Source organism: Chiloscyllium plagiosum, unplaced genomic scaffold (genome assembly GCF_037043375.1).
Source record: "Chiloscyllium plagiosum isolate Xiang-an unplaced genomic scaffold, Cpla_swu_hap1 HiC_scaffold_3, whole genome shotgun sequence".
NCBI classification, from domain to species: Eukaryota; Metazoa; Chordata; class Chondrichthyes; order Orectolobiformes; family Hemiscylliidae; genus Chiloscyllium; species Chiloscyllium plagiosum.
In genome coordinates this window covers 109,048,866-109,064,729 of record NW_028270141.1, presented here as the reverse complement: position 1 = coordinate 109,064,729, position 15,864 = coordinate 109,048,866, and the positions used below count along the sequence as shown (strand labels likewise).

The 15,864-nt window shown below is 37.6% G+C and overlaps 1 protein-coding gene and 1 pseudogene across 3 annotated transcripts in view; one reads left to right on the top strand and one right to left on the bottom strand.

Annotated features, from left to right (window-relative positions):
• Nucleotides 1-3,759: 3,759 nt before the first annotated feature.
• The window catches only part of elovl4a (ELOVL fatty acid elongase 4a), a 50,817-nt gene continuing 38,712 nt past the window's right edge, over nt 3,760-15,864 (bottom strand). For all 3 annotated transcript variants that reach the window (XM_043686960.2, XM_087982415.1, XM_043686961.2), the window contains exon 7: nt 3,760-11,168. In XM_043686960.2, coding sequence (XP_043542895.1) covers nt 10,884-11,168 — 285 coding nt within the window. In that variant the 3' untranslated portion in view covers nt 3,760-10,883. The remainder of the gene's footprint in view (nt 11,169-15,864) is intronic.
• Nucleotides 11,509-14,119, top strand: LOC148150639 (uncharacterized; annotated as a pseudogene).

Here is a 15,864-nt window from a genome sequence, read left to right as displayed (position 1 = left end):
GTCCAACCAGAGGGGAGGCCATATTGGATTTGGTACTCGGTAATGAACCGGGACAAGTGGTGGGCTTGTTAGTGGGTGAACATTTTGGTGATGGTGACCACAATTCTGTGACTTTCACCTTGGTTATGGAGAGAGATAGGTGCGCACAACAAGGTAGATTTTATAATTGAGGGAAGGGAAATTACGATGCTGTAAGGCAGGATTTGAGGAGCATACGTTGGGAGCATAGGCTGTCAGGGAAGGATGTGGTGGAAATGTGGAACTTTTTCAAAGAGCAGATACGACGTGTCCATGATATGTATGTACCTATCAGGCAGGAAAGAAATGGTCGTGTGAGGGAGCCTTGGTTGACGAGAGAGGTTGAATGTCTGGTAAAGAGGAAGAAGGAGGCTTACATAAGGTTGAGGAAACAGGATTCAGACAGAGCAGTGGAGGGATACAGGATAGCCAGAAGGGACCTGAAGAAAGGGATTAGGAGAGCTAAGAGAGGGCATGAAAAATCGTTGGCGGATAGGATCAAGGATAACCCCAAGGCATTTTATGCGTATGTGAGAAACCTGAGAATGACGAGAACGAGGGTAGGTCCGATCAAGGACAGTAGTGGGAGACTGTGTATTGAGTCGGAAGAGATAGGAGAGGTCTTGAACAAGTACTTCTCTTCAGTATTTACGAACGAGAGGGACCGTATTGTAGAAGAGGAGAGTGTGAAATGGACTGGTAAGCTAGAAGAGATACCTGTTAGGAAGGAAGATGTGTTGGACATTTTGAACAACTTGAGGATAGACAAGTCCCCCGGGCCTGACGGGATATATCCTAGGATTATGTGGGAAGCAAGAGAGGAAATTGCAGTACCGTTGGCAATGATCTTCTCGTCTTCACTGGCAACGGGGGTGGTACCAGGGGACTGGAGAGTAGCGAATGTTGTGCCCCTGTTCAAAAAAGGGAATAGGGATAACCCCGGGAATTACAGGCCTGTTAGTCTTACTTCTGTGGTAGGCAAAGTAATGGAAAGGGTACTGAGGGATAGGATTTATGAGTATCTGGAAAGACACTGCTTGATTAGGGACAGCCAGCACGGATTTGTGAAGGGTAGGTCTTGCCTTACAAGTCTTATTGAATTCTTCGAGGAGGTGACCAAGCATGTGGATGAGGGTAGAGCAGTGGATGTAGTGTACATGGATTTTAGTAAGGCATTTGATAAGGTTCCCCATGGTAGGCTTATGCGGAAAGTCAGGAGGCATGGGATAGAGGGAAATTTGGCCAATTGGATAGAAAACTGGCTAACCGGTCGAAGGCAGAGAGTGGTGGTAGATGGTAAATATTCAGCCTGGAGCCCAGTTACAAGTGGAGTTCCTCAGGGATCAGTTCTGGGTCCTCTGCTGTTTGTAATTTTTATTAATGACTTAGATGAGAGAGTCGAAGGGTGGGTCAGTAAATTTGCAGATGATACGAAGATAGGTGGAGTTGTGGACAGTGAGGAGGGCTGTTGTCGGCTGCAGAGGGACTTAGATATGATGCAGAGCTGGGCTGAGGAGTGGCAGATGGAGTTCAACCCTGCCAAGTGTGAGGTTGTCCATTTTGGAAGAACAAATAAGAATGCGGAATACAGGGTTAATGGTAGGGTTCTTAGTCAGGTGGAGGAACAGAGGGATCTTGGGGTCTATGTTCATAGGTCTTTGAAAGTTGCCACTCAGGTGGATAGAGTTTGTAAGAAGGCCTGTGGAGTATTATCGTTCATTAGCAGAGGGATTGAATTCAAGAGTCGTGAAGTGATGTTGCAGCTGTACAGGACTTTGGTTAGGCCACAGTTGGAGTACTGTGTGCAGTTCTGGTCGCCTCACTTTAGGAAAGATGTGGAAGCTTTGGAGAGGGTGCAGAGAAGATTTACCAGGATGTTGCCTGGAATGGAGAGGAAGTCATACGAGGATAGGTTGAGAGTTCTCGGCCTTTTCTCGTTGGAACGGCGAAGGATGAGGGGTGACTTGATAGAGGTTTATAAGATGATCAGAGGAATAGATAGAGTAGACAGTCAGAAACTTTTTCCCTGGGTACAACAGAGTGTTACAAGGGGACATAAATTTAAGGTGAAGGGTGGAAGCTATAGGGGAGATGTCAGGGGTGGGTTGTTTACCCAGAGAGTGGTGGGGGCATGGAATGCGCTGCCCGTGGGAGTGGTAGAGTCGGAATCATTGGCGACCTTTAAGCGGCATTTGGATAGGTACATGGATGGGTACTTAATCTAGGTTAGAAGTTCGGCACAACATTGTGGGCCGAAGGGCCTGTTCTGTGCTGTATTGTTCTATGTTCTATGACGGATGCTACACTCAATGCACAAAAGACCAATGTCAAAGTGCCATGAATAGCCATTCCACATCCTACTTTATGGAGAAGTATGTTAAATTGCAATCTGAGTGTTGAGAATGCTGAGCGCTCATTTTACTCAATACCTGTTTTCTTCCTTATGTTTGTCACACAGATTCATTGTAAGTGTGATTGATGGATCCAGCCAAAGTATGGGTCATCATCACTACTGTTGCAATTCAACAATCTGTACATTTCTATTTTTCTGTACTTTTGATTGTGGACTGAAATAGGAATATTTGAAAATAGAGTGGTGGAAAGGATTGCTGCACTTTTCAAAAGCCAGTTAATGTAAGTGCCATTTACATTACAGTTTGTTCAAGCGGTGGAGATTTCTACACAGCAGCTAGAGCTGGGGGCTTGCCCGAAGGGAGATTTGGCTTGCAACAAATAGGTCCGAATATAGTAACCTGTAGTCAATAACAAAGGCTTTTTGCTCACCAGCAATGATGCGATTGGCTTCCAGGCAACTGAACAGCTCGTGGGTGTGAATATTTGGACTGGAACAATTTAAGCTCCAACAGGAAAGGTCCTGTCCTGTTTTCTGCAGTAAAAAAGCCTCAATGCTGAAACAAGCTAATTTATTTCCATTTTTTTGTTTCTGTCTGTGGTGTGTTTAGAGTGAATTTTATAACTCCAGTTAAAACTCTAACTTATATGTCAGCAGTTCATTATTGTTTACACCATACCTGAAATCTATTTGTTAAAAAAAATTCTCAAATCCAGAAACTTAATCCCTGCATTGTCAACCTCGACCTAACAGGCAATATGGACAATTTTGTTTGTGACAACTACAGGAGTAGCTGGGCTGGATTTCTAGCGCATTAGCCCAGTGCAGGCTGACAGCAGAGAAATAGTAACGCTAATCTACCCAACTTTTATCCTTTTATTTCTACAAATTCCTAACATTATAACTGAGAAGAATTTATATGAATAATCTTTAAATCTTGATGGCAGTATTAACACTAATAAAGAGGAAATATATGGAATATAATGCTTTTTTACATAATGATGCCCTGCCACATTTTAGAGTAACTAATGGTAATTTGTTTTCCTGTAACCCCTTAGATTTCTTGAACAATATTTACACTGTCATTTTGATACAGATCATTAAAAACCTCACATTGCGACATTGCTAGTTGTATTACTCAATTAATACCAAAGATGAAATAGTTCTCTTCAAAATTGTTCTAAAGGTCTTGGAAATATAAGTTCCAACTTCAGCTATTCAAATACGTGATATGAAACATTTCTGGATTGTGGTTAAGAAATACTTTGCATTTGGCATCTTCTAAGGTAAACTCTGTCTGAAACATATCCTGTGTTAGATAGGAACTGTCCTACCATCTCAAATAACAAGTGGATGTTTTACACAATAAATTATGAAGGAGTCAAACACAAGTAGCTATTTTCTACTTTATTTCCATAGCAATTTCAGCAAAGTGCTTATGTACAGAAAGACTGTGTACATTATTACATAAAATCTCTGATTGTTGGCCTTAGCCTTTATAATACTGCACACTTTCAAGTTTACACATTTATGTGAACTTATTAACTTCTAACAGCAAAATCACTCAACTTATGTATAGTGGAACAGTACAACACAACAGAACCAAGTCAATACACATCAAGTCAAACTTAGATCTCCATACAGCATCTCAGGATTCTTCCCCAAATTCTAACATTTTGGTTACCACACACTTTCAATGCATTCATTTATATAAATTTTCATTCAAAATGGAGAAACAATTGTAAGTGGTGGAGCACTCAATTTTTAGAGATGAGAAAATGCTGTACCTTATCGCTATAAATGGTTAAGTCACCATAAGGTGAGTTACCGATATTTGACCACTGGTAACCATTAAAGTTTATAGACAATTCCATGCACCAATTGCTCAACATCAAAGATACTTACACTAACATTTAATCAACTTACATATAATGCATGCGTGATATACTGAAACATTATGTTCCATGAAATAGCAATACTTTCCAAGTTGCAAATTTAAAACAGCAGCATAAAGAGTGTAAACTAGAAATAAACAAATAGTGTAAACTGAAAGCATAAAACTGCCAGCAATTCCACTTTTATATTCTTAAGTCATGCAATATTTACTCAACATCTCTTTTGGATTATGTTTCAACTCATTCAGGTTTGATTATTATGCAGAAATTATTGAAAACAGCCCAGTTATGACTTCATTATTTGCATGCCAGTGAACCAGATAAAGTAATATTTGTGCAAAATAGAGGTAAAATATTAGTGTAAAAATATTAGAAACAAATTAGTCATCATTATGTGCATGCTTTATATTAGAAATACATTTATAGATGCTGTTAAACTGTTACATTTCCATTACTATAAAGGTTCTGATTCACAATTGTGATAGTACAATTCTGAATACAATGGCAAAATACAGTGGATGCTGGAATCTTAAGTAAAATCACAAACTGCTCAAAATACTTAATAGGTCAGACAGCATCTGTGGAGGCAGCAATGGAGTTAATGCCTCAGGCCCATGGACCGTCCAATTTCTCCCATACCTGGAAAGTTTTTTTCACTATTTTATGTTATTTTTGATCATGTCTCGAAACGAGTTCTGATCAACGTTTGGAGTTAGGATATGAAAACTCTTAGAATACCCATCACACATTACTTACTATCCAACATATGGGACATAACTACAATGCAGCGCCATTTCATTTAACACTCACCGATCCAATGGAACTCCTGGCCACTTCAAAACTTAAGTTACATTCTTAAATGAAAATGATTACAATTCTTTCAAAATATTCACAAGTAACTGCAGGGAAGCCATACAGATATAATATTATGATCAAAAATAACAAGTGATTCAAAATTCAAGTTTATATTATTTACAGGTATTGTATACTTGAACACATATGCATTTACACATATAAAAATGCAACATTTCAATATAACATTAGAGAAAAATAGACAAATATTCTATTATATAATGTACATAGGGCCAGGAGACATCTCAAAGGCTACTTCCAGTACTATCCTATAATGAAATGGTACTAAGTACAATCAATATTGGTCGAGTGATTTTGGATTTCACATTTAAATTTTGCTGCTCACCTAACAGAGACAAATAGTAAAAGAAGTTTAATTTTCAACTTGGAAGTCACTGAGTTAAGTAATGTTCTGGTAAAAAATATATGAGTAAATGGTATCACCTTCTACACTATGGGTAGTTTCAGTTATATCCCCGAGAACACTTGCTGTTGACGGATGGTTACAGATTTATCTAAATAAGGAAGCCCGTCAGCCCACTCAACTACACGTTTTCATTTGATCAGTACTCTCTCCTGATCTCCATTCCTGATAATTTACTCTGGCTGTTATCATCTCCTCTGTAAGGAAATAGTTCTTGATACTTGTCCTGGATATGCCTTTCAGTGATTTCAGATAACAGTATCAAAAATCACTAACAAACCTCAGGTTCATTTATAACTATCATCTGAATATCAATTCTAACAATTCTATCCAGAAAATACTCTAATGCTTTAAAAGACTGCAGACATTATGCTTGTAATAGTTTGTCAAGTAGTTTCGTTGCAATCACTATAACCAAGATGCACCTTCATCAATTGACAATGTGTTAACTAAGCCATGGATAATTGTTGCTTATTCTAGATCTACTTATCTGATAACATATGCAGTTTTTTTTAAATACAGTAGTCCATCCATCTCAAAAATAACTAACTGCATTCTTTTCAAATGGAACAACGAAAACATCAACATTTTCCACCTAAATTAATTAATTATAATTAATTAATTAATTATTCAAATTAATTAGTGAACAGTGCAATGCTATTTGAAAGGTTTAGCTTGTTGACAGAAACGTGAAGATGAAGGATTGTAGAATTAATGTAAATTAACCAATTCTAGCAACATGCATTTCATACATCCAGAAGAGAAAACATTAGTATCAATAAATGGAAACATCAGACTTTGTTTCCACATGAAAATGAATAATGTGCTCATTTGAATTCTGCTGAAAGTAGTGACATATCGATAAAGTTTTGCAAACATATCTCTCATGATCACAATAATTTATATGACACTGAGAAAAGAATGCTGATTTATTAACAAGTATATGCTGATTGGATAAGGCATTGCAATAGAGACAAAAATGGGGAACTACAGGCTCACAAGCTCCTTGGTAAAAATCCTGCAAAACCTGAGCATTTTTCTTGTTTGCAGCATAGAGATCTCTTCATATGAATGCATTTTGCTTCTAGTAATGATAAATAATTTATGTTGCAAGCTTGCCTGGTTATTTAAATTGGTTAATGTACCTTTTAATGGACTCAAGATTATTTAAAATGTGCTCCCCAATAGTGGAATCACATATAGCATTGACATTATGTTTTGGATTTTACAACCACATACTGTGTCTGTATGTCCTATTCTCTGCCTATTAAGAACAACTATTTTGCCTACCACACAATTGAACGTGAAGTGTGTTAGCTTCAATGCCAGTACAATGCCTCATACAAGCAGTGAATGTCTGATCAAATCAGCAGCATGTTTCTTTAGTTATTCAAAATTGAGTTAACCAGGAACTTTGGAAGCTGATAGCAATTTATTGCTTTCTTCAATCTCAGCCAGTCAAACTCAACTTGCCAATCAACATAAATTGTTGTGATTGTTTGAAATTTGGCTTTCTATCCTTTGACTTGATGTGTACCAGACAAAATACTTTGGCAATATGTCTCTATTTTCACCACTATTCAAGTTCTGTCCTGACACACAAATGTACAGCAGACAAAAAGAAAGCAAAATCAAGAAAAAAAAACTCCTTCACAGTAAAATGGGTAGGATAATTATTTTGTTTTTGTACATGCATGCTTTTGTGTCCTTTCAAAAAAGTAGCATTTTGAATGACCTGAAAATTACTTAAGGGAGGGATAAGTTATGCTTTACATTTAAAAACAGTTGAACTATAATGACTAGTTCAGATTTCTACCACCATTTTCATACTTAAAGAGTATTAAAAATCTTGACTCGTGAAACTTTCTAAGTTAATTATCACTGCAAATCCAATTGAAGTATATTTTGCAAATTATTCCCCAACAAATTGTCGGCTTTAATCACTTTAAAGAAAGCTTTAAACTGACTTGGTTCACTGACCATTGTTACTCATAGTAGGTTTCACATTAGAACTTAATCCATGGGAACAACAATTATGTAATTGTGTTTTTAGGAGTCGGACTCCCTGCAGAGTTTTCAAATAATTTTATGCTGAGAAAGGAAGAATTCAGAAAGTACTTTACTGTTGGATCCAGTATTCTAAAATAAAACCAACAGTATCTGCAATTTAAAATTCTCAGGTTCCATACAATATTAAATGCATTGTAAGTTGCCACTTAACCCCCCCCCCCCTCCATGTATAACCATCAGCCAGAACAAGCATCAGGGTCACATCAATTGCAGTTAAACACTAATTAAATCAATAACCAATATATTATTTCAAGTGTGCACAAAATGGCCAAGGATTAAAATTGCAACGTATGACAATTTTGTTTAAAACAAACATTTAGCAGAATGTTTCTATCACTGATATTTTAAGAGGTAGCTCACATTCAAAGAACTTAAATCTGTTATATTTAGTATTTAATCAAATCCTTTCTGAATTACTCATACTCCAAAACTGGATGTTTGGATTGAGGGTTTACAATTTCATAAGGTTACCCAAGTACAGAAGTCTAAAGCTATTAACGTTAAGACTAGTCTTCAGCAACTCAGTAGAATGACACATAGATGTCAATTGGAATGTCATCAATTTAAATCGGTAGTAAAATTAAACCAAGGCAAGATGCTGCTCAAGCTTATCCATGCCTTCTCACACATCAGCAGCCACTGAATTAAGAAGCTTAAGCATTATCCTATTTAGACAGCCTAATGTCCAAGCCTACCTCAAGCCTTCAAAATAAATTGGTCCTGTAATGCCACACAAATCAAATCCATTTCAAAAATCCAGATAGTTCAGATGATATTGTCTCATCGGTCAAGACTGGTTTTCCATAAACACAGATTTAGTATTAGGAATAGTCTACTCAGACTAATAAAGCTACTCAACTCAAAAATGAAAAGGGTTTTCTACTATTTCATTACTGATTCAAAATATTTAAAGAGGTATAATTACACTGTATCAGAGTTTTACTGAATTTCGGATATACCTGATTACAAGTCAATAAATGTAGCTGAATCATTCTGAACTCAAAAATCAAAAGCTATTGTCTTCAAATTATTCTTGGACATTTTAAATATATTGTTCTAATTTTATGCTGCAGTTTTATCCTGTTGCAGACTCCTAATCTAGCAAGACAGTGTTGGCACTCATTACAAATATAATCCATGACATTGATAGACTGTCTACAAGCATATTAGAAATTTAAATTGTAAAACTTCTTTCATGGACTTCATTTATTATAGAAGTTTTGAATGTATGAGTGAAGGACAAATAAATGTATGTAAAAAAACCTTAGTCAGAAAAGGAACTTAAAATCAGATCAGGCATGTACAAACAGATTTATCCATTGTGATAATTGCAAAGGATGCGAGCTCTTCTTATACATAATGAATTTGTAAACTCTTCTGCCAGGAGTATTTTGCTGCACACAAAGAAAGGTTTGCAGCATCAATGTGCTTGCACTATCAATGCAGCAAATCAGCCCTATAAAAAGGAAAACTTTGTTTGAAACTAGATTATTTCACCCTGATTAAAGATGGACCAGTTTGACTTGACTCTCAACCTGTGAGAAATAAAGCTGTGCAGTCAACTTGAATCATAATTGTGACAATTAGTCCCAACCTGTGCTGTACCTTTACATCTCTTAAAATATATAAATCTTTTATCATCATTGAAGATTTTTATAATGCAAATGTGTTAGCTTAAGATGTGTACAGAAAGTGCAACTTTCTTTTAACTTCTCTGTATATTGGTGTCGGTGTCTAAACTTGATGATTATCAGCACAAAAGAGGGAAAGTCAATTGCTTAAAATTTTTAAACATCACTTTGAAGTGCTTTTCTGTGGATGTGAAAAAAAATCTAGCCTTTAAAAAGCTGATGCCAACAGGTCTGGTTTTGCAACCATTTTGTTGCCATTGCCATACACATGTGCATTTCTAGTATTCCATTTTTTTAAATTTGGAAACAATCCCCATTTAAAGCATGCACTCCAGTCTGGTATAAATTGCTGGGCATATAGATATATACTGTAACAGCAATGGACAATTCATTGCAGATCCTTATACTTTAACGTTTCTGATACTCAATATAAATTGCAGTGTGATTTTATGATCCCCATCTTAAAAGTTACATTCACAGGCTGTCCCAGTGGTTCAGTGACTTAATTTGAGTTGATATTAAGCCACAATATCAAAAGGTGCTGGTTTATGCAAAATTGACTAAGGTCAGCCTCAACATTTGCAGCCAGAAGACTTCACTTGGCTTTAGTCATGTTACGGAGGGAAGATCAATTAGGGTTCCTTTAAAGAGCTATTTGAACAAGGGATGATGGAGAATGCATGTATGTGGATCAAAGCAAAGCAGGAATGTCCTTAATGTTGATTCCAAATTCCCCTCAGTAGGTCAAATAGACCATTAATACTTATTGCCTAGGCTCATGCAAAAATAATATTGCAGTGGGTAGAATACAACTATCACTCAGAAGACTGTACACTACTTGTCACTTAAAAACTTGGAAGAAAATGGAGTCTGGATGGGCAGAGGGGATGTTGAAATACATGCATTATTCATACAAACCTGATTACATAAAATCAACAAAATAGAATTATGATCTTTGCTGCAAATCATAAATCTGAGATTTGAGACCTGTTCTGGGCTCAAGGTAAAATTTTAATGTATCCCAAACAATATTCATTGGTTTACATGGGTCCAGATAATGATTAGAATTGTCATTCTACTTTTTATCTTAGGGCCTTCCATACAGAGAGAAACATCAGATGTAACAAACACAAACTGTTTCTACCACATTCCTGTAACTGATAATTGATAACCTGCAATCAAAACTAGCATTGGATTTGTAGACCCCTGGGCTGGCAACATGGGATTCACCAATGTTTGCATGTGGTAGAAAATAGAACCACAAAAAGCAGCATTAAAACTGAGGTAGTGGTAAAGTAAAAGCTATTTAGCAAGAATTCACAGAAACGCAAAACAGGAAACATAACTAAATATAAAAAAACTAAGGGATAGATTTGAAAAAGGGTAAATGACCAGATTCCTCTATCATAAAACCTATTCAGTGCAATTTATTTAATGGTGAATTTTCTTGTCTATCATCACGTCAATACTATTGTATTGATCACAAATATCATTTACAAAGTAAATACAATAAGTTACAAAGACAGCAAAAAATACAACAGATTGGTTGAAAGCCAGCTGAAACACATGCAGTCATCTTTTGCTGACTCGATATTTGGCTTTAAAACACAACCTTTTGTTTTTCATCTTGCCCATTTATCTTATTCACGCTTAGCTTTTCCTTTCTTCTTCTTTTTCCCATTTTCTACTATCAGCTTGTTTTCTGATTTGATTATTCCATTAACAATTCCATTGCCATTCACAACTATTTTTCCATTCTTTATGAGCTCTTTCTTTGGCTCCCTGTAAGTCTGGTAATAAAAGTTGGCGAAGAGGATGATGAAAGAAATGGCGTAAGCTATCAGTGCCCAGTGCATCCATCTTGGGAAAGGGCAATCAATGTACAAAGAATAAGCTGTGTGGCCTATCGTAACATGAAACTGCACCTGTGTTAAAAGAATAACATTTTTTAAAAGAAAAAACATTGCTTAAAAATGTTGTCCAGATGTTAATTGAAAATTTTGGCACTTTCTTTCTCTTTATTCAGCCCATGTATTTTCATACTTTTACTTTCTCCTCTTTTGTTTTGGGAACATTTTACTTTCTGAACTTCAACTCTATATTGAAAATAACTCAAACAGGGTGTGAAGTTTATAAATGTTTCTGAAGACAGAAAAATATTTTGAAAGAAAGCACAAAAAAGTAGAGAAATGATTTTTTCAAAAGAAAAAGGTGCAGTTTAGAAACTACTGACCAACCAGTACATTTATTAAACAAAACACTGTAATGGAAAAGAGACATTTGGCTGCCAAGAGTAAACAAAGAAACCACTATCAATTATCGGTATCCTGTCTAGTAATGTGAAATGAAACGCCTATCCATATATTGTATGGAATAAAGATTCAAATCTTGAAATTGAGTTCTACAAAATTAAAAGTTGTTAACATTAGTGAGTCTGGATGTAGGTTTGCTCGCTGAGCTGGAAGGTTCGATTTCAGATGTTTCGTCACCATACTAGGTAACATCTTCAATGAGCCTCCGGATGAAGCACTAATGGTGTAGCCAGCTTTCTATTTATGTGTTTGGGTTTCCTTAGGTTGGTGATGTCATTTCCTATGGTGACGTCGTTTCCTGTTCTTTTTCTCAGGCGGTGGTAAATGAGATCCAAGTCAATCTGTTTGTTGATAGCGGTCCAGTTGGAATCCCGTGCTTCTAGGAATTCTTGTGCATCTCTGTTTGGCTGTCCTGGGATGGATGTGTTATCCCAGTTGAAGTGGCGACCTTCCTCATCCATATGTATAGATACTAGTGACAGTGGGTCATGTCTTTTTGTGGCTAGTTGATGTTCACGTATCCTGGTAGCTAGTTTTCTGCCTGTTTGTCCAATGTAGTGTTTGTTACAGTTCTTGCAAGGTATTTTGTAAATAACATTAGTTTTGTTTATTGTCTGTATAGGGTCTTTCAAGTTCATTTTGTGGACTACCATGCTGCCAAGGGGTCTGAGTAGTCTGGCAGTTATGTCCGAGATGTCTTTGATGTAGGGGAGGGTGACTAGGGCTTCTGGACATGTTTTATCTGCTTGTTTGGGTTTGTTGCTAAGAAATCAGTGGATTGTGTTCATTTGGTACCCATTCTTTTTGAATACACTGTAGAGGTGATTTTCCTCTGCACTGCAGTGTGTGGTGGCTTGTTGAAATAATGTTCTAATGCAGCTTTGTTTGTGGATCTTGGGATGATTGCTTCTGTAGTTCAATATTTGGTCTGTATGTGTTGTTTTCCTGTAGACGCTGGGTTTGAAGTTCGCTCTACTGCAACATCTAGGAATGGCAGTTTGTTGTTGTTTTCCTCCTCTTTAGTGAATTTTATGCCAGTAAGCATATTATTGATGGTCTTGAAGGTTTCCTCTAATTTATTTCATTTAGTGATGACAAAGGTGTCATCCATATAGCGGACCCAAAGTTTGGGTTGGTTGGTTAGCAGAGCTGTTTGTTCGAGTCTCTGCATTACTGCCTCTGCAAAGAACCCTGATATCTGAGAACCCCTTGGTGTTCCGTTGGTTTGTCTGTAGGTTTTGTTGTTGAAGGTGGTGAAGTGGGTGGTAAGGCATAGGTCCACTAGCTTGACGATATTGTTCTTGCTAATAAAGTTAGTGGTGTTTGGGTGTATGTGTTTTAGTCTTTGGTGTAGTTCCTTGGTCAATCTGTGCATTGGTGTTCCAGGTAGAGAGACTATGGTCTGAGGGGGGGTTCCAGGTTTGTGAATTTTGGGTAATCCTTGAAAGCGGGATGTATTGGATCTGTCTGGTGTCATTTTTTGGAAGTCAGTCTTATTTATTTCTCCAGATTTCTGAAGTTTTTTTTAGTTAGGGCTGTGATTCTATTTTCTAGTTATGGGGTCGGGTCTATCACCACTTGTTGGTAAGTGTTGGTATCTGCCAGTACTGCGTTCGCTTTTTCAATTAGTCTCTTTGACTTAAAATGACTGTCAAGCGTCCTTTGTCTGCAGGTAGGATAACAATAGTTTTAATTTTTTGTAGTCTTTCTGTGTTTCCTTCCTTCCTCGGAAAGCACTACTCAACACACAAGAAAGGAAAGCACTAGAAAGACAAAACAAAATTGTTATCCTACCTGCGAAGGACGCTTGACAGTCATTTTAAGTCAAAGAGACTACATTGAAAAAACGAACGCACTTCTTGCAGATACCAACACTGACCAACAAGTGGCAACTGACCCGACCCGACAACTAGAGAATCGAATCACAGCTCTATTCAAAACACCTTACAAATCTGGAGAAATCAATAAGACCAACATCCAAAAAATGAAACCAGATGGATCCAACACACCATGCTTCTACAGATTACCCAAAATTCACAAACCAGGAGCCCCCCTCAAACCCATAGTCTCGCTACCTGGAACACCAATGCATAGATTGGCCAAGGATCTACACCATAGACTCAAACATTTAGTAGAAGATTCACACCATTCCATCCACTCCACCCAAGAATTCCTGAAGATCAAAGACACCAAGATAGAAGAGGATGAAATAATGGCCTCCTTTGATTTAACAGCCTTATTCACATCCATGAACATCAACCTGGACAAAGAAACACTGACTACACTATTAGAAGAACCAAAGACACATATACCAAACACCACCAACTTTATCAGCAAGCACAATATCGTCAAGCTAGTGGACCTATGCCTTACCACCCATGTCACCTTCAACAGCAAAACCTACAGACAAACCAACGGAACACCCAGGGGATCTCAGATATCAGGGTTCTTAGCAGAGGTAGTAATGCAGAGACTCGAACAAACAGCTCTGCTAACCATCCAACCCAAACTTTGGGTCTGCTATGTGGGTGACACCTTTGTCATCACTAAATGAAACAAATTAGAGGAAACCTTCAAGACCATCAATAACACTCTTACCGGCATAAAATTCACTAAAGAGGAGGAAAAACAACAACAACAAACTGCCATTTCTAGACGTTGCAGTAGAGCAAACAGCCAATGGGGAACTTCAAACCAGCGTCTACAGGAAAAAAACACAGACGGAACAAATATTGAACTACAGAAGTAATCATCCCTACATCCCCAAAAAAGCTGCATTAGAACATTATTACAACGAGCCACCACATACTGCAGCATACAGGAACTATGAAGAGCAAAGGAAAATCACTTATACAGTGTATTCAAAAAGAATCGGTACCCAATGAACACATGTCTCAGCATCAAACTAAACAAGTAGACAAATCATGTCCAAAAACCCTAACCACCCTCTCCTACATCAAAGACATCTCGGAAAAGACTGCCAGACTACTCAGTCCCCTTGGCAGCATGGTAGCCCACAAACCCACCAACACACTAAAACAGCAACTAATGAATGTTAAAGACCCTATACAGACAACAAGTAAAACTAATGTCATTTACAAAATACCTTGCAAGAACTGTAACAAACACTACATTGGACAAACAGACAGAAAACCAACCACCACGATATGTGAACATTAACTAGCCACAAAAAGACATGGCCCACTCTCACTAGTATCCTTACATACGGATGTGGAAAGACACCACTTTGACTGGGACAACAAATCCATCCTAGGACAAGACAAAGAGAGACATGCATGAGAATTCCTTGAAGCATGGCATTCCAATCGGAACTCTATAAACAAACACGTTGACTTGGATCTCATTTACCAGCACCTGAGAAAATGAAAAGGAAATGACATCACCATAGGAAATGACGTCACAAACCCAAGGAAACCCAAACACATAAATAGAAAGCGGGCTACACCACCAATGCTTCATCCAGAGGCTCAATGAAGATGTTACCGAGCATGTGACGTAACATCTGAAATTGAACCTTCCAGCTTAGCGAGCAAACCTACATCCAGAACCTCAACCTGAGCTACAAATCTTTTCAAAACTCACTAGTAGCGAGTCAATATGTGAAGAATGTAACACATTATATAACTAAAATATCTATTAGCCTAAATCACAGAAGGTAAGTTAAACAATGATTTTAAATTTTACTGCACGATAATTTTGAAAATATTTCCTGATTTTTCTGTGCAGTAATTTCCTTTCTCTTTGTCAAATTAAGTGACAGTAAAAGTAGAGTTTATAGGTTAGTGGGAAGTAAATGCTCTCCTTTGAAGGAATTTTGCATTTTGTTGTGAAAGTCTAAAGTTAAATGCTCTCTGCTAGCCTCTACATCTCAAGATTCCCCATTTGGAAGCAAAAATGCCCTTTATTGAAAAACCTATTCAACTATACCATGAATCAGTTCATGGATTAGTGGTGCTGGAAGTGCACAGCAGTTCAGGCAGCATCCGAGGAGCAGCGAAATTGACGTTTTGGGCAAAAGCCCTTCATCAGGAATAAAGGCAGTGAGCCTGAAACATGGAGAGATAAGCTAGAGGAGGGTGGGGGTGGGGAGAACGTAGCATAGAGTACAATGGGTGAGTGGGCGGAGGGGATGAAGGTGATAGGTCAGGGAGGAGAGGGTGGAGTGGATAGGTGGAAAAGGAGATAGGCAGGTAGGACAACTCCAGACAAGTCACGGGGACAGTGCTGAGCTGGAAGTTTGGAACTAGGGTGAGGTGGGGGAAGGGGAAATGAGGAAACTGTTGAAGTC